The 24,790-nt window shown below is 42.9% G+C and overlaps 2 protein-coding genes across 3 annotated transcripts; both read right to left on the reverse strand.

Moving 5' to 3' along the window:
* Window positions 1-1,816: 1,816 nt before the first annotated feature.
* Window positions 1,817-13,409, reverse strand: zgc:77752 (uncharacterized protein LOC393862 homolog). The gene is made up of 11 exons (XM_064952789.1): window positions 13,234-13,409; window positions 13,032-13,112; window positions 12,814-12,932; window positions 12,549-12,686; window positions 12,127-12,398; window positions 5,311-5,613; window positions 3,022-3,138; window positions 2,681-2,782; window positions 2,510-2,590; window positions 2,276-2,386; window positions 1,817-2,195 (listed from the first exon to the last, which is right to left on the reverse strand). The coding sequence occupies exons 1-11, from the start codon at window positions 13,407-13,409 to the stop codon at window positions 2,055-2,057; spliced, it is 1,641 nt and encodes a 546-aa protein (XP_064808861.1). The 3' UTR covers window positions 1,817-2,054.
* Window positions 13,410-15,725: 2,316 nt separating this feature from the next.
* LOC135524318 (CD9 antigen-like) lies at window positions 15,726-24,790 on the reverse strand. 2 transcript variants are annotated; one of them, XM_064951757.1, is made up of 8 exons: window positions 24,448-24,790; window positions 22,105-22,207; window positions 21,501-21,598; window positions 20,402-20,476; window positions 20,180-20,281; window positions 19,974-20,060; window positions 18,955-19,038; window positions 15,726-18,817 (listed from the first exon to the last, which is right to left on the reverse strand). In XM_064951757.1, the coding sequence occupies exons 1-8, from the start codon at window positions 24,514-24,516 to the stop codon at window positions 18,752-18,754; spliced, it is 684 nt and encodes a 227-aa protein (XP_064807829.1). In that variant the 5' UTR covers window positions 24,517-24,790; the 3' UTR covers window positions 15,726-18,751. The 2 variants fall into 2 exon arrangements, with proteins under 2 accessions (XP_064807829.1, XP_064807830.1); XM_064951758.1 differs by lacking the exon at window positions 24,448-24,790 and adding an exon at window positions 22,746-22,945.

A 24,790-nucleotide genomic window follows, 5' to 3' on the forward strand; every position in this document is an offset into this window, starting at 1 on the left:
ACAGGTACTCACACGCACCAACGGATGGGGGGTACTGTCACAGATCCCTTTGGAACTTTCATTGCACTCATCTGGCCCCTATTCCCACGGATTGTATTTGTATATATGGGCCCTTTGTTCACCATGGTGCTGCCGATTATTGTTCCAATGTCCGTTGGTGCGTGTGATAATCATTGTGCACTAGTGTTATTTATTCGAGGTACTCCTCACTCTTTTGTTTGGGTTTCAACCCTGTGTTTTTGTTATGTGTTTGTTTGGTCTTTGTCCTCGTGCCTTTACACAGCACGCCATAATAATACTATTACGCATTCCTGCGCCTGTCTCCCGAATCTCTTCATACCATCGTGACAATATATAACATGCAACAACTTCAAAGATTTTGAGTTATTTTTCATGTAAGGATATCAATCAATTTAAATAAATGCATTAGGCCTTAATCAATGGATTTCACAGGAATACAGATATGTATCTGTTGGTCACAGATACCTTTAAAAAAAGAAGGTAGGGGCGTGGATCAGAAAACCACCCACAATATCTGGTGTGACCACCATTTACCTCATGCAGTGCAATACATCTTAATTCGCATAGAGTTGATCAGGCTGTTGATTGTGGCCTGTGGGATGTTGTCCCACTCCTCTCCAATAGCTGTGCGAAGTTGCTGGATATTGGCGGGAACTGGAACACGCTGTCATACACGTCGATCCAGAGCATCCTAAACATGCTCAATAGTTGACATGTCTGGTGAGTATGCATAACATGGGAGAACTGGGACATTTTCAGCTTCCAGGAATTGTGTACAGATCCTTGCAACATGGGGCCGTGCATAATCATGCTAAAACATGAGAGGATGGCGGTGGATGAATGGAATGACAATGGGCCTCAGGATCTTGTCAAAGTATCTCTGCATTCAAATTGTCATTGGGAAAATGCAATTGTTTTCATTTTCCATAGCTTATGCATGCCCATACCATAACCCCTACTGCACAATGGAGCACTCTGTTCACAATGTTGACATCAGCAAACCGCTCGCCCACACGAAGCCATACAAATTCTTCCATGAAGAGCACACTTGTCCAGCCTGCCAGTGGCCATTGAAGCTGAGCGTTTGCCCGCTGAAGTCAATTATGATGCCGAACTGCAGTCAGGTCAAGACCCTGGACAACAAGCATGCAAATGAGCTTCCCTGAGACCATTTCTGACAGTTTGTGCAGAAATTCTTCAGTTGTGCAAACCCACAGTTTTATCAGCTGTCCGGGTGGCTGGTCTCAGACGATCCTGCAGATGAAGAGGCCGCATGTGGAAGTCCTGGGCTGGCATGGTTACACATGGTCTGCAGTTGTGAGGTCTGGTTGGACGTACTGCCAAATTCTCTAAAACGACGTTGGAGGCGGCTTATAGTAGAGAAATGAACATTCAACTCTCTGGAAACAGCTCTGGTGGACATTCTTGCAGTCAGCATGACAATTGCACACTCCCTCAAAACCCTTCGACATCTGTGGCATTGTGTTGTGTAACAAAACTGCACATTTTAGGGTGGCCTTTTGTTGTCCCCCACACAAGGTGCACCTGTGTAATGATCATGATATTTAATCAGCTTCTTGATACGCCACCTGTCATGTGGATGGATTATCTTGGCAAAGGAGAAATGCTCACTAACAGGAATGTAAACAAATTTGTGCACAGAATTTGAGAGAAACAAGCATATGGAACCTTTCTAGGATCTTTTATTTCAGCTCATGAAATATGGGACCAACACTTCACATTTATATTGTTGTTCAGTGTGTATGTAAGATTTGAACAATAATACACGCCGAGGTGAGGTCAATGGTACAAATATTTGTATTGTGTAATGTGCGGAGAGAATATACTCCAATATCAGGATCGTGGCCATGCTTCATAGAATCTACACCCATCCAAGCACCACTAAACAGTAAAGAGCTTACTGCACCTAGTCATAGAAAAGAAAACACTAGAAATTGAACAAATATTTGACCCTTCATACAAATGGTTATGAAGTTAAGTTTGTACAACCAATAAACCCATCAACCAATCAATCAATTGTTTCCTCTTCTTGAGCAGGTGTTTGTGTAGTCTGAGGTCTGTGTGAGGGAGTTATGGTTATGGAGTGTTTGTCTGTTGCTGGACTTGAGGATTCTCATCAGGACTTTATAGCTCTCCATCTCCTCCTGAGGGTGCTATTGAAAACAGAGAACAATAGTTAGACTATTTGAACTATGACTGCCACACACACTCACGCACACACCCACAGACTCACCCTGGTGAGTGCTTGTATCAGGCGTCGTAGCACGGCCTCCTCTCTCTGAGGACACAGACTGGTCACCTGACCCACACAACCCAGCAAACAGGACATGGTGTGGCGCTGGGGCTGCTGGGACAACATGCACACACACACATACACATACACAATAGTTGCTGAGGAGGTTGAAGACCCCGAAGTAAGCCATGACACGATTAAACGTGTATCAATGGTCTGACTGGTGGGTCTCACCTTCGTTAGCATACTGAGATGGTTCACGTGTTGAGATACTGAGGTCAACCTCTCTACGTCATCTGCACTCAGAACAGGCTCCTGGAGAGAAATAAAAAGAGTATAAAAAGCAGGAGAGTGTAAGAGAGTGAGAGTATAAAGGGAGAGAGATCTTTATCTGAGCCCTCTGACCTTGAGTTTCTCCAGCCAGGTCCACAATAGACAGCTGAGTACGTGCGGATCAGACTCTGTGACCAGTAGGGCCCAGGCACACTCACTGCTGTTCAGCTCCTCCTGTCAGTCAACAAAACAGAGTGCAGTCAGGATTCCGGTTACTGGTAGGCAACACATGACAGATTAAGGTATCCCATTCCAATATGTTGTAATCATAGTTATGGTAATTTCCATTTCATTTAAGTCAATTCAGGAGGGCCCAAATCTTGAGATCTGCAGAATAAGCTTCAATGTAGCTTAGTAACTTCCAGACTACACTAAACCTCAACTTGTGATAACTTGCTTTAACAGTTTATTACCTGTAGCAGTGCTGTCCTCTGTAGAACTGTCTCTCCAGGGGGGTTTAGATCTGCCATCTCCTTGGCAACTGCCCGAGCCACTGAGGCCTGTCCGGACTTACGCTGGTTTTTACGTACCTTCAGAGCACAGGAAATAGTGTATTAAGAAATGTGTTTTATATAAAAAAAGAGACACTTTTACTAGTATGCCCCCAGTAACACAGTCTGATACTCACCTCAATGTAAGAGTTGAATTTGTGAAACGCTGGCGCCCTCTTGGCAGTGCACTTTATACTCTTCGAAGAACAGTTACTGTTGGTTGCCCCACTGCCTACTGGGAGGTTGAGTCTTTGTGAGTCCTCAGGACTGGAACAGAGGCCAGCTGTAGGGGTGGGCAGGACTGGACTCATAGGTCTCACGTCAGGTCTAATCTGCTCTAAACCAGAACAGTCTCTCTTACTCCTATCTAGTACAGTACAGTATGAGCCCAACTCAAGATCCTGTAAGAAAATAAAGCAATATGGTTAATATCAAGGCTCTGAATGTTGGCAGTACCAATGCAGATTTTTCTAAACTAATGTTCAAGAATGTTCCACCTGTAACCAGTAATGCCGGGGATACACTACTCAATTTAGCCACAAATTCGCTTTTGCCTAAACAAATTGTATTGAAATCCTTTGAACTTGGGCTATGATCAGTACGTCAGTACTCACATAGTTTGAGTGGGTGACACGAGCCTACCAGACAAGCTAAATTACTTCTATGCTCGCTTCGAGGCTTGCAACACTGATCCATGCATGAGAGCATCAGCTGTTCCGGACGACTGTGTGATCACGCTCTCCATAAGTGATGTGAGTAAGACCTTTAAACAGGTCAACATTCACAAGGCCACAGGGCCAGATGGATTACCAGAACATGTACTTTGAACATGTGCTGACCAACTGGCAAGTGTCTTCACTGACATTTTCAACCTGTTCCTGGCTGAGTCTGTAGTACCAACATGTTTCAAGCAGATCACCATATTCCGCTTGCCCAAGAACACTAAGGTAACCTGCCTATATGACTACCGGCCCATAGCACTCACGTCTGTAGCTATGAAGTGCTTTGAAAGGCTGGTCATGGCTCACATCAACACCATTATCCCAGAAACCCTAGACCCACTTTAATTTGCATACCGCCCCAACATATCGTCCCTGTTCACTCATGAATGCATAGCTACGATTCCAACACCATCATTAAGTTTGCCGATGACACAACAGTGGTAGGCCCGAAAATGATGAGACAGCCAATAGGGAGGAGACCTGGCCATGTGGTGCCAGGATAGCAACCTCTCCTTCAATGTGATCAAGACAAAGGAGATGATTGTGGACTACAGGAAAAGGAGGATCAAGCACGCCCCCATTCTAATTAACGGAGCTGTAGTGGAGCACGTTGAGAGCTTCAAGTTCCTTGGTGTCCACATCACCAACAAACTATCATGGTCCAAACACACCAAGACAGTCGTGAAGAGGGCACGACTGATTTGGCATGGGTCCTCAGATCCTAAAAAAGGTCTACAGCTGCACCATCGAGAGCATCCTGACTGGTTGCATCACTGCCTGGTATGGCAACTGCTCAGCCTCTGACCGCAAGGCACTACAGAGGGTAGTGCGTACGGCCTAGTACACACTGGGGCCAGCTTCCTGCCATCCAGGACCTCTATAACAGGTGGTATCAGAGGAAGGCCCTAAAAATTGCTGAAGACTCCAGTCATCCTAGTCATAGACTGTGCTCTCTTCTACCTCATGGCAAACGGTACCGGAGCACCTAGTCTAGGTCCAAAAGGCTTCTTAACAGCTTCTACCCCCAAGCCATAAGACTCCTGAACAGGTAATCAAATGCCTACCCAGACTATTTGCATTGTCTACCCCCCCCCTCAATTTTTTCTGCTGCTGCTCTATGTTTATTATCTATGCATAGTCACTTTAACACTACCTACATCTACATATTACCTCAATTACCTCGACTAACCTATGCCCCCGCAAATTGACTCTGTATCTGTACCCCCTGTATATCGCCTCGCTGTTGTTATTTTACTGCTGCTGTTTAATTATTATTATTATTATTTATTTATTTTACTTATCTATTTTTTACTTAATTAACACTTATTTTCCCTTGGTTATTAAGGGCTTGTACACCTGTTGTGTTCGGTATGTGGGGCAGGCTGAACTAGGAAATCATCCTGTAATGTGAGCACCCACGTCCAGGGGTTGCTCACATTAGATTTTAGAAGACATGTATGCCCAGTCTAACCCTGATGTTAACCCTTACCTGTTTTACAGTGATCTTGCTGAGGTCTGAGTCACTGTAGCTGCGTTTATCCAGCAGTACCTGTCTCTTCCTCTCCAGAAAGCCCTCTGGTTCGTCCCAGGAGGACACAGAACCTGACCCTCCCCAGGACCCCATATGGACCTCACGGTGCAGGGGAAGGTACTGCTTGGCCACCAGGGTTTCCCTCACAGCCCTGCCCAGGGCCCGCAGTTCTGCCCTTCTCTCCAGCTCAGCATGCACCTCCAGAGAGGCAGGCAGGCCCAACGCCAGGGCAGTAAGACGGCCACACAACAGGTACACCACCTAGATGATGATCATCATGAAAACAGATAGCTTTTAGAAACAGATACAGGAACCCATGGGATACTGGAGAGAGTGGAAGATGGAGAGAGAGCAGAGTAAATGGGGAGTGATCTGTCTCTTGGATCCAAAGCCAGACCCCCCAGACAACCACAAAAGAGGTAGAGGAGAGTGGGGTAAGTCATTTTCTTCATTCAGTATCACTCCGTCAAGGTACATATAGTATTTCTTCTAACATTGATGTCTACTAATATTTCAGGATGTTGTGTATCCCTGGGGCGAAAAAAAATCAGAATTCATGTAAATATTACAGGTTTTGAAAATATAGCTTGTCCCCCCTAAAGAAATGGAGCCGCGGGACAGGGTAAATTCAGCCGCCTACACATTTCTGTACTGAATGAGATATTAACACTACCTTTTAATCTTTATATTCAATACAATCACAAACGCTTTTTGTCTTTTAATAATTTTAAGCATCTTTTAACACAGGCTTAACACCCAACAAACACTACTTTAGGCCAAGCTTTGTTGTTAACTCATATCCCAGCTGTAATGCCTTGCATTATGCCTGGGAAGAAAACACTTACATTTGCCATTGGCTCATCTCTCCCCAAGGCAAACATTTTGACGATATTAAACCCACACAGCTACATTGATGTACTTTCATGCTAGGTTTAGGACCTTATATCTGACTCTACATAGAACCCAGACCCCAGCAGTGAAGCATGTCCCCACATGTCAAACCTCACTAGTATGGATGACTGTGGGAGTTCTCCTAACAGTAATGTCCCACCCACCAGCAGCCAGTGCCTAATGACAGTGACCATCGAAAGTGAAAAAGAAAGGACATGCATGTGGATGACAAGGGCATTGAAAGTGTCTGTAAGAATCATGGAGAGAAAGGTGATGTCAAAGCAGAGAATCAACCATGTCCCACTAAATTTGAGTGCAGGGATATTTGATATCAAAACACCTGCTGTGGAAGAGAGAATTGAAAGTGGCAATTTTAAAACACAAGAGCAGCAGACTTACTTTGGATGATAAAGTTGTACAGAACAATCTTAAAATTATATACTTTGGTTTAGATACAAGCATCATGTCTGTTACATTTATTGGGGGTCAATTAATGAAGACATCCTCTTCTACAAACCACTGGAAACCAGGACAACAGGAGAGGGTATTTTTAAAGTACTGGACCGCTTTGTGACATCAAATGGACTTTGGTGGTCAAGATGTATTGGTATCGGTACTGATGGAGCAAAAGCCATGACAGGGAGACATAGTGGAGTGGTAACGCGCATGCAAGCAGTTGCTCCTGACGCCTCTTGGGTACACTGCAGCATCCACCGAGAGGCTCTTGCTGCCAAGGGAATGCCTGACCACTTGAAAGATGTTTTGGACACTAGAGTGAAAATAGTTAGCTTTGTTAAAGCAACTTTCGTGTTTTTTCTGCATTATGCAATGATATTGGCAGCGACCATGTAACACTTCTACAACATACAGAAGTGCGCTGGTTATCAAGGGGAAAAGTATTGTTTTTTAAAATTGAGATACAAAGTTTTCTTTACTGACCATAATTTTCACTTGTCTGACTGCTTGCATACGTTTCTCACACGACTGGCTTATCTGGGTGATGTTTTTTTCTCTCCTGAATGATCTGAATCTAGGATTACAGGGACTCTCTCCAACTATATTCAATGTGCGGGACAAAATTGAGGCTATGATTAAGAAGTTGGAGCTCTTCTCTGTCTGCATTAACAAGGACAACAGACAGATCTTTCCATCATTATATTATTTTTTGTGTGCAAATGAACTCAAGCTTATGGACAATGTCAAATGTATATATAGCGATATAGCGAAGCACCTGAGTGAGCTGGGTGAGCAATTACACAGGTACTTTCTCAAAACGGATGACACAAACAACTGGATTCATTATCCCTTTCATGCCCCGCCTCCAGTCCACTTACCAATATCTGAAAAAGAGAGCCTCATCGAAATTGCAACAAGCGGTTCTGTGAGAAACAAATGTGATCAGAATTTAATCTGGATAGGGCTGAGCTCAGAGTATCCTGCCTTGGCAAATCGTGCTGTTAAGACACTGATGCCCTTTGCAACCACGTACCTATGTGAGAGTGGATTCTCAGCCCTCACTAGCATGAAAAGTAAATACAGGCACAGACTGTGTGAATTTTTTTTTTAACTGAGACTCTCTCCAATACAACCCAACATTGCATCTTTTCAAGCACAACCTTCTCATTAATCTGTGGTGAGTTATTCACAATTTTTGATGAACAGATAAGGTTTTAAGATGGCTAAATAAAGAGCAAAATTATTGATTATTATTATATTATTTGTGTTCTTTGTCACTTCCCACGAGCCGGGTTGTGACAAAAACTCACACTCATTCTTATGTTTAATAATAAATGCCGACAGAGATGGCCGCCTCGCTTCGCGTTCCTAGGAAACTATGCAGTTTTTTGTTTTTTTTACGTTATTTCTTACATTAGTACCCCAGGTCATCTTAGGTTTCATTACATACAGCCGAGAAGAACTACTGTATATAAGATCAGCGTCAACTCACCATCAGTACGACCAAGAATATGTTTTTCGCGACGCGGATCCTGTGTTCTGCCTTATAAACAGGACAACGGAATGGATCGCATGCAGCGACCCCAAAAAACGACTCCGAAAAAGAGGGAAAAGGAGCGGTCTTCTGGTCAGACTACGGAGACGGGCACATCGTGCCCCACTTCCTAGCATTCTTCTTGCCAATGTCCAGACTCTTGACAACAAGGTTGATGAAATCCGAGCAAGGGTAGCATTCCAGAGGGACATCAGAGACTGTAACGTTCTGTGCTTCACGGAAACATGGCTCACTGGAGAGACGCTATCCGATGCGGTGCAGCCAACGGGTTTCTCCACGCATCGCGCCGACAGAAACAAACACCTTTCTGGTAAGAAGAGGGGTGGGGGTGTATGCCTTATGGCTAACGAGGCATGGTGCGATGAAAGAAACATACAGGAACTCAAATCCTTCTGTTCACCTGATTTAGAATTCCTCACAATCAAATGTAGACCGCATTACCTACCAAGAGAATTCTCTTCGATTATAATCACAGCCGTATATATCCCCCCCAAGCAGACACATCGATGGCTCTGAACTAACTTTATTTAACTCTTTGCAAACTGGAAACCATTTATCCGGAGGCTGCATTCATCGTTGTTGGGGATTTTAACAAGGCTAATCTGAAAACAAGACTCCCTAAATTTTATCAGCATATCGATTGAGCAACCAGGGGCGGAAAAACCTTGGATCACTGTTACTCTAACTTCCGCGACGCATATAAGGCCCTGCCCCGCCCCCTTTCGGAAAAGCTGACCACGACTCCATTTTGCTGATACCTGCCTACAGACAAAAGCTAAAAAAGAAGCTCCCACGCTGAGGTCTGTCCAACGCTGGTCCGACCAAGCTGACTCCACACTCCAAGACTGCTTCCATCACGTGGACTGGGACATGTTTCGTATTGCGTCAAATAACAACATTGACGAATACGCTGATTCGGTGTGCGAGTTCATTAGAACGTGCGTTGAAGATGTCGTTCCCATAGCAACGATTAAAACATTCCCTAACCAGAAACCTTGGATTGATGGCAGCATTCGTGTGAAACTGAAAGCGCGAACCACTGCTTTCAATCAGGGCAAGGTGTCTGGTAACATGACTGAATACAAACAATGCAGCTATTCCCTCCGTAAGGCTATCAAACAAGCTAAGCATCAGTACAGAGACAAAGTAGAATCCCAATTCAACGGCTCAGACACAAGAGGCATGTGGCAGGGTCTACAGTCAATCACGGACTACAGGAAGAAATCCAGCCCAGTCACGGACCAGGATGTCTTGCTCCCAGGCAGACTAAATAACTTTTTTGCCCGCTTTGAGGACAATACAGTGCCACTGACACTGCCTGCAACGGAAAAATGCGGTCTCTCCTTCACTGCAGCCGAGGTGAGTAAAACATTTAAACGTGTTAACCCCGCAAGGCTGCAGGCCCAGACGGCATCCCCAGCCGCGCCCTCAGAGCATGCGCAGACCAGCTGGCTGGTGTGTTTACGGACATATTCAATCAATCCCTATACCAGTCTGTTGTTCCCACATGCTTCAAGAGGGCCACCATCGTTCCTGTTCCCAAGAAAGCTAAGGTAACTGAGCTAAACGACTACCGCCCCGTAGCACTCACTTCCGTCATCATGAAGTGCTTTGAGAGACTAGTCAAGGACCATATCACCTCCACCCTACCTGACACCCTAGACCCACTCCAATTTGCTTACCGCTCAAATAGGTCCACAGACGATGCAATCTCAACCACACTGCACACTGCCCTAACCCATCTGGACAAGAGGAATACCTATGTGAGAATGCTGTTCATCGACTACAGCTCGGCATTCAACACCATAGTACCCTCCAAGCTCGTCATCAAGCTCGAGACCCTGGGTCTCGACCCCGCCCTGTGCAACTGGGTACTGGACTTCCTGACGGGCCGCCCCCAGGTGGTGAGGGTAGGTAACAACATCTCCTCCCCGCTGATCCTCAACACTGGGGCCCCACAAGGGTGCGTTCTGAGCCCACTCCTGTACTCCCTGTTCACCCACGACTGCGTGGCCACGCACGCCTCCAACTCAATCATCAAGTTTGCGGACGACACAACAGTGGTAGGCTTGATTCCCAACAACGACGAGACGGCCTACAGGGAGGAGGTGAGGGCCCTCGGAGTGTGGTGTCAGGAAAATAACCTCACACTCAACGTCAACAAAACTAAGGAGATGATTGTGGACTTCAGGAAACAGCAGAGGGAACACCCCCTATCCACATCGATGGAACAGTAGTGGAGAGAGTAGCAAGTTTTAAGTTCCTCGGCATACACATCACAGACAAACTGAATTGGTCCACTCACACAGACAGCATCGTGAAGAAGGCGCAGCAGCGCCTCTTCAACCTCAGGAGGCTGAAGAAATTCGGCTTGTCACCAAAAGCACTCACAAACTTCTACAGATGCACAATCGAGAGCATCCTGGCGGGCTGTATTACCGCCTGGTACGGCAACTGCTCCGCCCTCAACCGTAAGGCTCTCCAGAGGGTAGTGAGGTCTGCACAACGCATCATCGGGGGCAAACTACCTGCCCTCCAGGACACCTACACCACCCGATGTTACAGGAAGGCCATAAAGATCATCAAGGACATCTACCACCCGAGCCACTGCCTGTTCACCCCGCTATCATCCAGAAGGCGAGGTCAGTACAGGTGCATCAAAGCTGGGACCGAGAGACTGAAAAACAGCTTCTATCTCAAGGCCATCAGACTGTTAAACAGCCACCACTAACATTGAGTGGCTGCTGCCTACACACTGACACTAACTCAACTCCAGCCACTTTAATAATGGGAATTGATGGGAAATGATGTAAATATATCACTAGCCACTTTAAACAATGCTACCTTATATAATGTTACTTACCCTACATTATTCATCTCATATGCATACGTATATACTGTACTCTATATCATCGATTGCATCCTTATGTAATACATGTATCACTAGCCACTTTAACTATGCCACTTTGTTTACATACTCATCTCACATGTATATACTGTACTCGATACAATCTACTGTATCTTGCCTATGCTGCTCTGTACCATCACTCATTCATATATACTTATGTACATATTCTTTATCCCCTTACACTGTGTATAAAACAGTAGATTAGGAATTGTTAGTTAGATTACTTGTTGGTTATTACTGCATTGTCGGAACTAGAAGCACAAGCATTTCGCTACACTCGCATTAACATCTGCTAACCATGTGTATGTGACAAATAAAATTTGATTTGATTTGAAATGTATCATATAGTGTGTGTGTTTGGCAGGCATACAATGATGGTAAAAAACAACATTTGAGAGTGTGCTGACCCTGGTGTTAAAGGGGGTATGCAGCTGGAGGTTGAATGTTTGAAGGGGTAAGGGACGAAAAAACGTTTGGTAACCACTGCTCTAACACAATGAATTCATTTGACTTGGTGAAAATCCTTTCTTTCTTTTTTTACCCAACTTGCTTTCCACTTTTTCCACGTGGTTTCTTCCTTCACAGACTCCATGAAATGATGACTTATTGCTTCAATTTTGTAAAATTATTCATTTTGTATATGATTTCCTAGAAGCAAGGTTTAGCTCAACTTACCCCACTCTCCCTTACATGACACATTACCCCACTCTCCCCTACATGACAACTTACCCCACTCTCCCCTACATGACAACTTACCCCACTCTACCCTACCTGACAACTTACCCCACTCTACCCTACTTGACAACTTACCCCACTCTACCCTTCATGACACCTTACCCCACTCTACCCTACTAAAAATCATACCCCACTCTACCCTACTTGACAACTTACCCCACTCCACCCTACATTACTTATTACCTAAAAGAAAGATAGTGTTGCCAAAATAATTATACAAAACAGACACCTTGGGAGTGTGCCTGAGGGTGCGGGCCTCCTGGCCATGGAGGAGGAGGGCCTGACGATGCAGGTACTGCAGCAGGGTGAACTGGGCCCCGTGACGCAGGCTGAGGTCAGGGAACTGGGCCAGCTGAGGGCCCAGTAGACGAGCAAAGTCAAACACCAGGCTGATCTGGTCTCGGGTCTGGATGGAACAGGGACGTTTGATACGCACGTAGTGGACAGCCTCACTGGGGCTCACACGCAGAGTGTAGACCAGGTAGCAGGCTATCAGGACACCTGTCAACAATGACATGAGGTGTGCCAATTTTTGCAGGATCGTTTATGGACAATATGTTTCTGATTGCAGTCAATGTATATTCTAAATTAAGTGAACAATGAAGACAATTGATGTACTGAGAACCGGATTCTCCAAAAATATACACACACCTGTCCTCCCCAAACCTGCGTGACAGTGCACCGCCACCTTCCCTTCTTTCACAGCGAAGGCTAACACCTTTACTCCATCCATCATCCCCACGAGAGACGACACACCGAAGTCCGGCATGCCAAAGTTGAAGAAGAAGACTGCACCACAAGCACACACACACACACACACAGAAGGAAAGACAAGAACACATATTTCATTTACGACAGAGACAATCCTAAAGTAAAGTGTGTGTATACTCTAGGTATAAGTACAGTATAGTCTTACTATTATTCTCCATAAAGGTTTGTGGGGAGTAAGTAAATCCAGTGTCTGGCTCCAGTGGAGGGCCACAGTGAGCATGCTCCCCAGGCAGCTGCATGTTGATGATGGACTTGATGTTCAGCCTGGTCAGAGAGAACCGGATCAGTTAGAGGAGAAAGAGGATGGACACGCGAACACACGTTGGCAGACATGCAGACATGCACATATACATGACTATTTACCGTTGGAACTGCTCTATGATGTTGTATTTCTTGATGAGGTGAGTGGAGGGTCGTGCCATGGCCACAATGTCATCTGTTACCCTGCGAACAGAACAGAAGTGAACTTGCAATCATCACTCCCTTCCCATGCAGATCTCTCCCTCCCCACCTCTTTCTCTTCTGTATCTCTTTCCCTCCTTCCCTCTCTCTCCCCCCTCCTCACCAGTGTGAGAAGAGTCCCTGTACAGCTTGTTGACTGGGCCTCCAGCAGGCTGGTCCTTCATAGCGGCAGTCCCATCCTCCGCAGGCCAGTAGGCAAATGATCTTGGGTGGGATGGCCTTCACCAGATTTTCTCTGGCCTGGGAGTAGGCTGGACGAGGCACCGGCACCGTGGGCATAGTGGATAGTATGTACCGTAGTGGGGGTTGTTCACAGAGTCAGTTTAAACCTTAGAACTGAAGTCAATTGTTGAACCCTATGGAGGACAAGCTAGCTACTTGGTCCAGTGGACAATATTATATGATGAAGTGCAGGGTTATAGTGTGTAGTGTAATGTGGTGGCTGGCCTTATGCAGACACCTGAAGTCATTTGTTGACTTCTAGAGGGACAAGATAGCCTCTTGGTCCAGTGGGAGGGGAGAAACAGGTGCGGTGCAAGTACCAGGAGTAGTTCACAGACTTAGCTCAGCCTCATGCAGAGATGTGAAGTCAATATGCCCTCAAGAACAACAAGTTGGTTAATTTGGAAGTATCCTACTGTATAAACAGTATGCAGGTGGCTAGGTCTAAAGTTACTGACAGGGTTACAGAACTGGCGAACTTTACCTATGGGACTGTGTGGTAAATGAAGAGTCCAGTAGCTGGTACAATTGGAAAAGTAAAGAAAATATAGTCAATAAATGTTGCAGATATGTCTCTCTATCACAGTATTATAAACATTCTAGTGACTAGATTGACCAGCATCGTACCAAGATAGCTTAATTGATTGATTGCTTAAAACCCTTTAACTGACTCTTGTTTAAAACATATTTAACCTTATATTCCTATTACTAAAAACTCAAATAAGAACTTCCGATAGTTGTTTTTTTTAGACTATGATTCTTGAAAATCCAATATCTTAAAAACTTGACTGCTGACATGCAAAATATTTTGTGATTGTCAACAGGTAGACAAAAAAACATTAATCTAAAAGATAGTTTGAGTGGAGTGCCCCTTTAAGTCTGAATATTGATTAATTGACCCAATGGGTCATACAATGTGGTTTAACCTATTTATGTTGCCAATTCAATCATATTTTCACCAAAATAAATGCACCCTATTCTTAGTCCACCATACGTTTCTACTGACATATCAATCGCCTGGTTGAGCACATTAATTTTTAAAGTATTGCTTTTTAGCCTTTTTACATTTTAACTATTTATTTTCATATTCATACTCTTCAAGGTCTCTACTAACAGAATATTGCAATATAATTCTCAACAAATTAAATCCTGCCATTTAGCAACCAAAAAGGATACAAATTATGTAAATTGATACAGGAGGGCTGGGGTAGTTGACCAATCAAGTTCAAGTGAAGATATTTTGTCCCCAAAAAATAAGTAATTGTCAAACATGCTCTACCAGCTGGTTGAGAATAGGGTTAAAATAAGGTGCAATTATTTAATAAATCTAATTGGATGATAATAACAATATATTTTTGTTCAGCACCACACCATACAACTTTACTTGCATTAAAGTGCCATTAATTAATTGACTGATAATAATAACTAATTGACTGATAATAATAATATCTTTCTGATTCATTTTATGTACATTAATTTAAAACAATACCCTTCTCTGTATCGTGTCTTACCTTTGTGGTGACATCTCGGAGAGAGGCGAGCTCCATTTCATACACACACACACTGCTGTGTGCCGGCCCAGGATCTCTAAGCCTTATTAGCTGTCATAATAACATTAGAACAGACATTCACAAATCATAGTAATCTCTGTTATATAAGATCTATACTGTACTCCTGTCCACGCCTTGCCTACATGATCCTTATCCTTCTCAGCCATCTGGACACATTTTGATTATGTCTTTAAGTGTTGCTGTGATTGTGATATTGCAACATACAGTATGTGCACAATTGGAAAAAAAAGCTAAAGAAGATATTATTTCACTATTGTTGACTTGACATTAGCACAATAAAAAGTATTTATTTCATCTTTCAATTAAAAGTGCATTACTATTCTGTTCCTAAATACATGACAATTGAATAGGTCAATTCTATCCCAATAGAGACATACATAAAGATGAGTGTATACATTTTATTGAGACCACATGCAGCATGAGGCAGTGTCCATGAGAGGTCAGTTATGTATCTGTTGTGAAAAGGGTTTTCAAAACAGCCTGAAGTCCAGGGGCACAACTTTCTCTGGGGACGGTGTGGACCATGTGGATGCCTCAGAGCGGTCAGGTAGGCTGTTTGGCAGTTTCAGCAGCTGAATTTAGGACCGTGGGGACACCACAGAGTGTGCAGACAGTCTGTGTGAATGCAAAGCTTCTGAAAAGGCACAGTGTTGCTGTCTGCAGCTGCTGTCTATGTGTGTGTTGCTCAGAAACTGGCTAATCTTTATTTGACTTGTGTCGCTGGCAATGTAAACGCTGTTTGACTTAACAGAAAAAAGTTTTTATTTCCTGTTTCTAACAGCTGTTGTGTGTATGAAATGTTTTGAAGCCTTTTAGTCCCATTTCAATGGAAGTAAATTAACTTGGATAGTTTTCGTCAGCTGTTGTACAATTATAGCTAGCCAGGATGGCTAACGTTAGCTAGCTAGCTCACTGATTTTAGCGATGAAACCAGCAGTCAAATGATTTGAAGACTGATATTCAGATGTTTTTTTACAGCGCAATGTGAGTTTTTATTAGTCAGTATAGCAATGTAATGTTATTGATCTGTCAGTTTCCCTAGCTAATTCCATACTTTTCACACTGACATGGTATAAACAGCTCTTTTTTTCATTTTACCTTTATTTAACCAGACAAGTCAATTAAGAACACATTCTTATTTTCAATGATGGCCTAGGAACAGTGGGTTAGCTGCCTGTTCAGGGGCAGAATGACAGATTTGTACCTTGTCAGCTTGGGGGTTTGAACTCACAACCTTGTGGTTACTAGTCCAAAAATGTGTAAAAGTTGGCTCTTCAAAAAGCCACCATTTTCATAGAATGACACTAATAATAACAGGTCTACATTCGGTTACAGTTCTTCTCAATTGCTAAAACACTAAAACCCATTGGCTGAACAAAGTTCTCAGTTGCCTGGACTCATTTAGCTAATTATGCAGTCTGTTGTCAATACCTTACACCATTTCACATGGTAAAACACAATTTACAGATCTCAGACATTTCGGCAAAACTCTAAACACATTCTCATTCTCAAAACACATTCTGCACTCTAATGCACATGTCATCCATACTGGTAAACACAAGTGGCAACAATCAAATACAAATAGAGAACATATGTCATTGATTGAACACAACCACTCAAAATTGATTCAACCTGTTTCAAATGATGCAACACAACCAATATAAGCCAGTTCAGAGAGCAAACAGGTTGTTGAAGGTGGGAACGAGAAACTCTTGAGAATGGATACTGTAGTACAGTGCATTGTAGGCTGTATACTGTACTATGGACAAATCGTATGGCCCTGAACATTGTGCTTTCCATTTATTAACTGCTCAATAGATTGACTGGTTGCAGGTTCATATCAACAAAGAACAAGAATTACAGTATCACAGAGACAAAGGACAAGTTTGTGAGATGCAGAGTACAGTACTGTAAAAATAGGGGTACAAGGAGGAGGAAGAACAGAAAACAAAATTGCAAAGAGCAAAGCAGAGTAGTAATTTCTGATAAATTTTGAGCTACTATGATAGAACATGTGTTCGTTCATCATAAGACAATGCTGGAAAAATATGAATATTTTTTTAGATTAAAAATGTACTTCTCCCTGAGAATTGTATATTTTGAAGAATGTGTTTTCTATTTTTCGGTGTATTGTTAACTGACTGCTTGAGAGTGTATATCATTTTGATCACTTTGTTTATGATTTGAGAGCAGTGTTTGATTATGAACACAGGTAAAACTGTTTTGAGGCGAATGTTTCACTTTGCAAGAGGGGTCAGAGGTTATGTAAATAGTGCTTGAAGATGAGGTTTTGTGTTTAATGTTTTCAGGAAATGGAGCAAGGTTTCAGAAATGGTGTTTTAGCAATTGAGAAAAACTGTAACATTCCCTAAAATAAAGCTTACATGCCTTTTATGACAACTTCAAGGTCTTTGCTGTGGAGAGAGAGAGAGAGAGTTTTTTTCAGGTTGTTCTTTTCCACAGTGGCAGGAAGCTGTGGAGTCTGACAGACATGTTTTCCTCTCTTACTCATTACATACACACAGGATGATCAGAATACACACAGAATGAAGATCAGATGTTACATTTTATTTGGCTAATTTGTTTTGTGTAAGATGGCAAGGGTGTTATAAAAGTTTCTTATCTAGAAGACACCTAGATATGCTGTAAAACTGACTACAACTCACCTAGATAAAAACAGTCAGAGACTTCAAGGCATTTTCAAATTGGGTAGAGAAAGAGACGGAGAGGATGAGTTGTAGTCAACCAGGAAAGACTGGCATGCATGTTGTTGATGTTATCATCATGATGGTTTAGGAGGGTCAACCTGTGCACTGGGCAGATTCACTGTGTTCAAGAGGATCAGCCTGAGAAAAGCACTGTGCAGATTAGCTAATCTAGATCCCTTCATGACATTAGATCTTTTTCAGAGCTGATCTGATTGGTTAAAAAACAAATGAGTGATAAAAAGATCAGAATTGTGCAAACACAGCCAAGGTGAATTGTGCAGCGCTGTGATTACATGCTGACCAAACCGGCTCAACATTGATTTTGTCTATCCCTACCAGACGCGTTAAAATACCAAAACCAACTGTCGACCAACTATAGTAATTATGGGACATGTCGAAACACACATGAAACATTCATTGACATTTAGCTAGATTGCTGTTTCTGAAATGCATATGGTATTTTTATTAGCTGGATCTTTGTAGAATTTTTACCCATTTTGAGTCATACAAAGTCATGTGTTCTCTACTTCGACAATTAATCCACTCATATAAAGGAAAACCTAGTTAGTTCTTAGTTAGTTTTCTTTGATTAATCTTTCCTCATTCATTGTCCTTCTTCTTCTGTGGATTTTAAATGGCGGTTGGCAACCAACTTCAATGTGCATTACTGCCACCAACTGGACTGGAGTGTGGACCTCATATTTTAATCACCCACGTGGGTTCGTATGCTCGTAAAAACTAATGAATAGATTGGAGAGGCGGATCTTGCAGCATCAAGCATCTAAAATAGAACCAAGTTCTATTTTAGTGCCTGGATACACAGACGCCAGTTGATACGTGCAAGCAGTTTGGATGAAATTACTGAATAACATGCATGTTTATATTTATTTTGCAAAGCTTGCGCACTTAATGCCAGGTGAACCATGTGTAGCAGATCCTTGTTACAGAGGTTAGCGGCTCTAACTAAATGGCAGTTGGTTGGCCAGTGGACCTGAACGGCTGCTAGCGCTCAGGCCGACCGTTCTCAACACACAGCCTCTCTATTGGTTGACAGAATTCATGTGACTAGGAATGACATCATGCAACATTAACGGCCACCGTCATGGTAACGATGACATCCTCAGACAATCTCTCGTGACTTCCTGATGGCACAGCAGAGCAGCATGCTGAAGATCATCCCAAACATCTGTGGAATATAATGGGAAATGCAGAGTAAATTAAGAGTTCTTTACTGTAGGGAAGTCTCTCTGTCAACCTATCTATCTGTAATGGAGCGTAGTTGGATAAAATGGTCTTCCGTTGTACTGTGTGTGTGTGTCTCACCATGATAACTCCAGTGGCGATGCCCACTCCTCCTATGATGTGTAGCTTGGAGTCAAACAATTCATCTATAGCATCAGGACAGCTCTGCAACACACACACACACACACACACACACACACACATAATAAAGAGCGAATGCCCCTAAAAAGCTACTTTTCATTTTGAAAATGTGGCATCTATGTGAGTCAAAAACATTTATTTGAGTGACAAAATTTACTACAAATTTTAAAAGTTATAATTTGGGTCAGTCTTGTCCAAAACTGAAATGTGAAAGATGATAGGAAAAAATGTCTGTCACAGAATGAAGGGTACTGTAACAGATTTCCTTGGGTTGAGTTTATTTTAATCCTGCCAACAGCTGGCCCAATGCCCTTGCTCAATTTGATTTGACATTATCCCTATGGGGCTAGTTAGGGACCATCAGTCAAATACACAATGTACATAGGACAATGTCAATAGCTCCAAATGTCTATATTTTAAAAACCTCAAACCAACTATAAATGTAAAACATGTATTTACAAATATTGAAAGCATTTATTGAGAGAACTAAAATACTGTCCCATTTACATTGTGTAATTTATTGACAGTCCCTAACTAGCCTCAGAGATAGGCTACCCAATGTCAAACCAACTTTACCACGGTCACACACCAACCGGCTGAAGCTAATTGGCGAAAGAACTTGGCTAGCACTAGCTAGCCTAGGCGACTTCAAGATGCAAGAACTGTTAAGACTGCTTCAAGTTATCTAGAAGGGTGAGTGACTGTAACTGTGTACTGTTTTGGCAGAGTGACTGTACAAACACTTGCCACGTGTGATCACATACACAAGAGATGCCTGCATTAAACCACCCCCTCAAGACAACTCTCGTTTTGCTTCAGTAATAGCCGCTGCATTTATTAATGACCAAGCTCAAAAACGAGGCCAAATCAGGAGTGGCTGTAAAGATACAGAAGGAGGGACTGTAGAGATACAGAAAAAGGAACACCTGAACACAAACAATCACAGAGCAGGGGGTTACCTTGGTGATGAGGCTATCCAGCCCGTCTCTTGGGGGACAGGTGTCTTTGGCAGAGTCCACAACAGAACCTGTACCACAGCAGTCCAACTGTAACAAATAAGGTTGAATGGTAATTTAGGTGTCCATCTGTTTTTATCTGGAAATATGTATTGTCTCTGCTCCCAACCCCCTAAACATGGCTGCACACGAATGAAATACATGATTACCCCAGTCTGTATGAGACGGAGTGTCTCTCTCAGTGTGTCCTGTCGAGTGTTCTGGTAGTTCTGATATGTCTCCATGTAGAATTGAGTGATGTCATCAACCACCTGTAGGGGAAGGGTTGCAATGTGACACAAAGAAAGGAAAGGCATTTAATGTCACACAGATAATAGCAGGGGAAGGGCTTTAATGTAACACAGAAAAGGGGATGTAATATGTTTTGGGACCTTGCTTTGGTTGGAAAAACACCAGATTCCAGCGGCGACCTCAATGGCAAATATGATGAGGAGGAAGAAGAAGAACTGCAAGAGACCAATATGCACATGAACCGCTGTGTATTTCATTTGACAAGTGCCCTTTGACACAAAGCACTCCCCGGTCAGAAGGGACTTAGGACACACACACACACACGAGAGAGAGAAATTGAGAGAGACAGAGAGATACAGAGAGAGAGGGACCAACCTGGTCTCAGTGCAGTTCATATTATCCTGTATGTAAATCAGAGACACTCAATTTAGTATGATATGTTGCGTATCGTATGTAATAATTTGTGGATGTCCATCACCCATTTCGTATGAAACGTTACGAATTACAATTTGTATTATATGTTACGAAATTGTAAAACGTACAATATGTTACGAATTTGCTAAATTTATGAAATTCTAGCTAGGTAGTTAGGTTGCTAAAGTTAGCTAGTGGCTATCATTAGCTAAGCTAGGGGTTAGAGTTTAGGGTAAGGGTTAGCTAAAATGATTACGGGTAGGGTTAGGGGAAGGGTTAGATAACATGTTAAGTAGTTGCAAAGTATCTAAAAATGTGTAAGTAGTTGAAAAGTTCCTCATTAGCTAAAATGCCAAAGTTGTCCATGAGGAGATTCAAACTCACAACCTTTGGGTTGCTAGACGTTTGCTTTATACTGCCACCCATCCACCCCAACCAACAACCCTACTTTCGTTTTTGCCTTAAGTAACCACCTGTCTTATGTAACCATACCAACCGTAACGTATCATACAAATTTTAGTGTCCCGTTTTAAATGTACTATTTTACACATAGTCTATGAGGACAGACAGACAGACAGACAGACAGACAGACAGACAGACAGACAGACACAGACAGACAGAGACAGACTGACTGACTGACTGACTGACTGACTGACACTCACTCACTCACTCACTCACTCACTCACTCACTCAGTGAGCCTTGAATCTGTTCTGTAAACAGTTTTATACTGAAACAAAGAGATACATAGTATCTGACTACCAGCCCCATAACAGACCAACTGAATACCAAAGGGAAAGAAAAAGAGGAGAGGAGGTATAACTCACCAGCCCCAGCATACAGGGAGACTCCTGAATCGCACCACAGCATCCCAGGAACCCCACCACCATCATCAACAACCCTGCTATTATCAGGATATACACACCTACACACGCACACGCAACCACCAACAACATCAGAGACTCTGCAGAGATATTTGACTATGTACTGAGAAAAAATATATAAACAAAACATGTAAAGTGTTGGTCCCATGTTTCCTGAGCTGAAATAAAACAAATCCCATACATTTTCCATATGCACAAAAAGCTTATTCTCTATGTGTTTGCACAAATTTGTTTACATCCCTGTTTGTGCGCATTTGTCCTTTGCCATGATAATCCATCCCCCTGACAGGTGTGGTATATCAAGAGGAGTATTTCTGTCTGTAATAAACTCATTATGTTTGGCGGGGCCTGGGTACCCCATGGCTGCACCCCTGCCCAGTCATGTGAAATCCATAGATTCGGGCCTCATGAATTTATTTCAATTGACTCATTTCCTTATATGAACTGTAACTCATTAAAATCTTTCAAAATGTTGCATGTTGTGTTTATATTTGTGTTCAGTATATGTGTGAGTGCATGCGTGCTTGCATGTGAGTATTTGCATTACCTGTGAAGAAGACATAGGGAGATTCTGTTCCTTCAAACAGTCCTCTGGTCTTTGGGTCAAACCTCAACCACAACCCTATAGCCAGAACTCCTGTACCTGCAAGCTACCACATACAGACACAAAATATTAGCTATCATACACACACACCTATCCCAGGGCATGGAAAACCAGGTGAGAGAGCAGGTAGGGACATGTTGAGAAACAGGGTTATGCATGTGTGTGACTTGGGGGTAAGCTAACACACAGAGGAAAGAAGAAGAGGAGGTCATCGGCCTGATTCCTTCATACAGTATAAATTCTGCTACAGACTTACCACCAGAGCCGCCACCACAGACACAGACACAGACACACATTCCTCAAACCGCCTCGTCAGTCTAATTAATTATTCACTTTAGCAAAGAACCTTGATGTAGAATGGTGTTCTGCTCCATGGTGTGTGTGTGTGCGTGTTCTGCAGTGGGGACAACATGTCTGATCAGACCAAACCTAACGAGGCCAGATAAGCTCAGTGAGTCGGGGTAGATTACTCATGCCTTGTTCTCAGTTCGGGGAAAATGGCCTAGTTAAAGAAGAAGGGAACATTCACCACACACACACAAACGCACTCACACACGCACACAATCTAACTAAAGTAGACCTACCCAGAAGAAGAAGTTGAAGATAAACATGAGGTACTTCACACACCTGATCCTTTCAAACACCTCCATGTTGCTAACGTGATCTCTGTGTGTAACAGAGCAATAACTAACTCATTAACACTTCTCTCCTATTTCCCTAGACAGTATCGCAGAGTGTGACAGGGATAAAGCAAGAGGAGAGATGAAGAGAGCATAGACCGATACAAAGAGAATGCAGTAGGGAGTAACTGTCACGCCCTGGAGTCACCTGATCAGAAAGGTAGAGGAGGTGGGCTGGGGGAGGGAGGATAGCACAGATAACCTGAGTTCTACTCTGTGAATGATTGAATTGGTTTACTCTGTGAATGATTGAGTTGGTCTATTCTGTAAGTGATTGAGTTAATTTGTTTAATCTAATCATGCTGCTTGCACTACACAACTACACTACTGCTAATACACCCTCACCAGCTGCAGAATCTAACACACACACACCCACCCATAGATACTGTAGCTACCTACAATCAAGGACACATGTTCTGAATCATGCAACAAGGGGAGCTCTGTTCTTTCATCTGCATTGGGGCTATACGCGTCACACGCCGTCACACACCCCACCAAGACACAACACAAAATACAACACACAAACACACAATATCACACACACACATACAAACACTGAGTTATTGAAATGCTGTGCACACTGGGTCACTCAGCCACCAGGGATTATTTGGCCAGTGTGTGTTTGTGTGTGAGATTATTTCATTGTTCACCAACAAGAGGCCACTTCTTAGTCCAGTCATGGCCAGCTAAATCACTGTTCCACTTTCCCCAAGCAGATACTGACAACCCCCCTCAGACAGATACACACATGCACACACACAAACACACACACTAACTGAAAATGGTAAATTATATGTCATTTTTTGTATTACCAACAGTAAAAATACTCTGAAATGGTTTAAATAATGTAAATGATGGTGCATTGTGGGGAAAGTTTGTGGGCAGGAAAATAATTGCTGTATTTCGAATGGTACTGTAATTACACCCCACATAATACAGTACCGTATCATATTTTTTGGACTGCCCAAAACCTTTTTCCCACAAGTGGGAGCATGGTATTGTTGTATCTGGCTTATTAACACTTTTTGTAAAAACATTACCTAACAGCCAAACTGCTTGCACCAATCCCTTGTAATTACAGTAAAATACTGTGAAATACAAAAACTCCTCCCCTCAATGAATTTCATTAATTCATCCATTCATATATTAATTTATTCCGATTACGGTAGTATTTACTTTTACAGTATAATAGTTTCAGTACTTGCTTTGAAACCATATTTATAATTACGGTAGGTGTACTGTAATATGAAATACAGAATTATACTTGCCACAAAATGCCTGTAAGCTACTGTCAAATTATCGCCAACCCCTTTACAATGCACATATAACTTTAATTGAAGATTAAAGAAACCTGGAGAGGAACCAGACAGATTCACTGGGGAATCTTCCTCCTCTGGCTCGACACTACCTCTACCCTACATGTGTGGAATAAACCCTTACAAAGAGGCTATAATTTATATGAATCTAAACCTGCTGTTGTCTGCCAGCCAAAACAACACACACACACACACACACACACACACACACACACACACACACACACACACACACACACACACACACACACACACACACAGTCCCTTTAATAGCATAAGTAATGACTCACCCAGAAGATGAGGTTGAAAGCGAACATCAGGTATTTGACGCACATTTCTCCTCCTGATAGAGCGGCCATAGCGACGACAGTGGCACAGTTCTCCTCTACTCTCCCTATAGTTTAAACTGTTATTAATGACGAACCCACCAAACGACAATTGTAGGATTACTAGCCTACTAATAAGAATTATAATTATGGAGTACACAAAGAGGAATCCGTTCTCCGCTCACTCTTTCTCTGCCGCTGCTCTGCCGCTTCTCCTGCACGTGTAGCGGTCGACCCCCAGAGCGAGACCAAACGGCTGTTGGTCTGTCGTGTCCTGTTCTTTCTCTGAATGTCTCTCACTCTATCG

The sequence above is a fragment of the Oncorhynchus masou genome, chromosome 31 (assembly GCF_036934945.1).
Source record: "Oncorhynchus masou masou isolate Uvic2021 chromosome 31, UVic_Omas_1.1, whole genome shotgun sequence".
In the NCBI taxonomy this organism is placed as follows: domain Eukaryota; kingdom Metazoa; phylum Chordata; class Actinopteri; order Salmoniformes; family Salmonidae; genus Oncorhynchus; species Oncorhynchus masou.

Coding starts and splice junctions, on each gene's coding strand:
- zgc:77752 (XM_064952789.1), bottom strand. CDS start 13,409: ATGCCCACGGTGCCGGTGCCTCGTCCAGCCTACTCCCAGGCCAGAGAA. Junction 3,139..5,310: donor GCAAGATCACTGTAAAACAG/GTAAGGGTTAAC, acceptor TGTGCTCTGAAG/GTACGTAAAAACCAGCGTAA. Junction 2,196..2,275: donor TGATACAAGCACTCACCAGG/GTGAGTCTGTGG, acceptor TGTTTTCAATAG/CACCCTCAGGAGGAGATGGA.
- LOC135524318 (XM_064951757.1), bottom strand. CDS start 24,516: ATGGCCGCTCTATCAGGAGGAGAAATGTGCGTCAAATACCTGATGTTC. Junction 20,061..20,179: donor TCCGTCTCATACAGACTGGG/GTAATCATGTAT, acceptor TATTTGTTACAG/TTGGACTGCTGTGGTACAGG. Junction 19,039..19,973: donor TGGATAGCCTCATCACCAAG/GTAACCCCCTGC, acceptor TGTGTGTTGCAG/AGCTGTCCTGATGCTATAGA.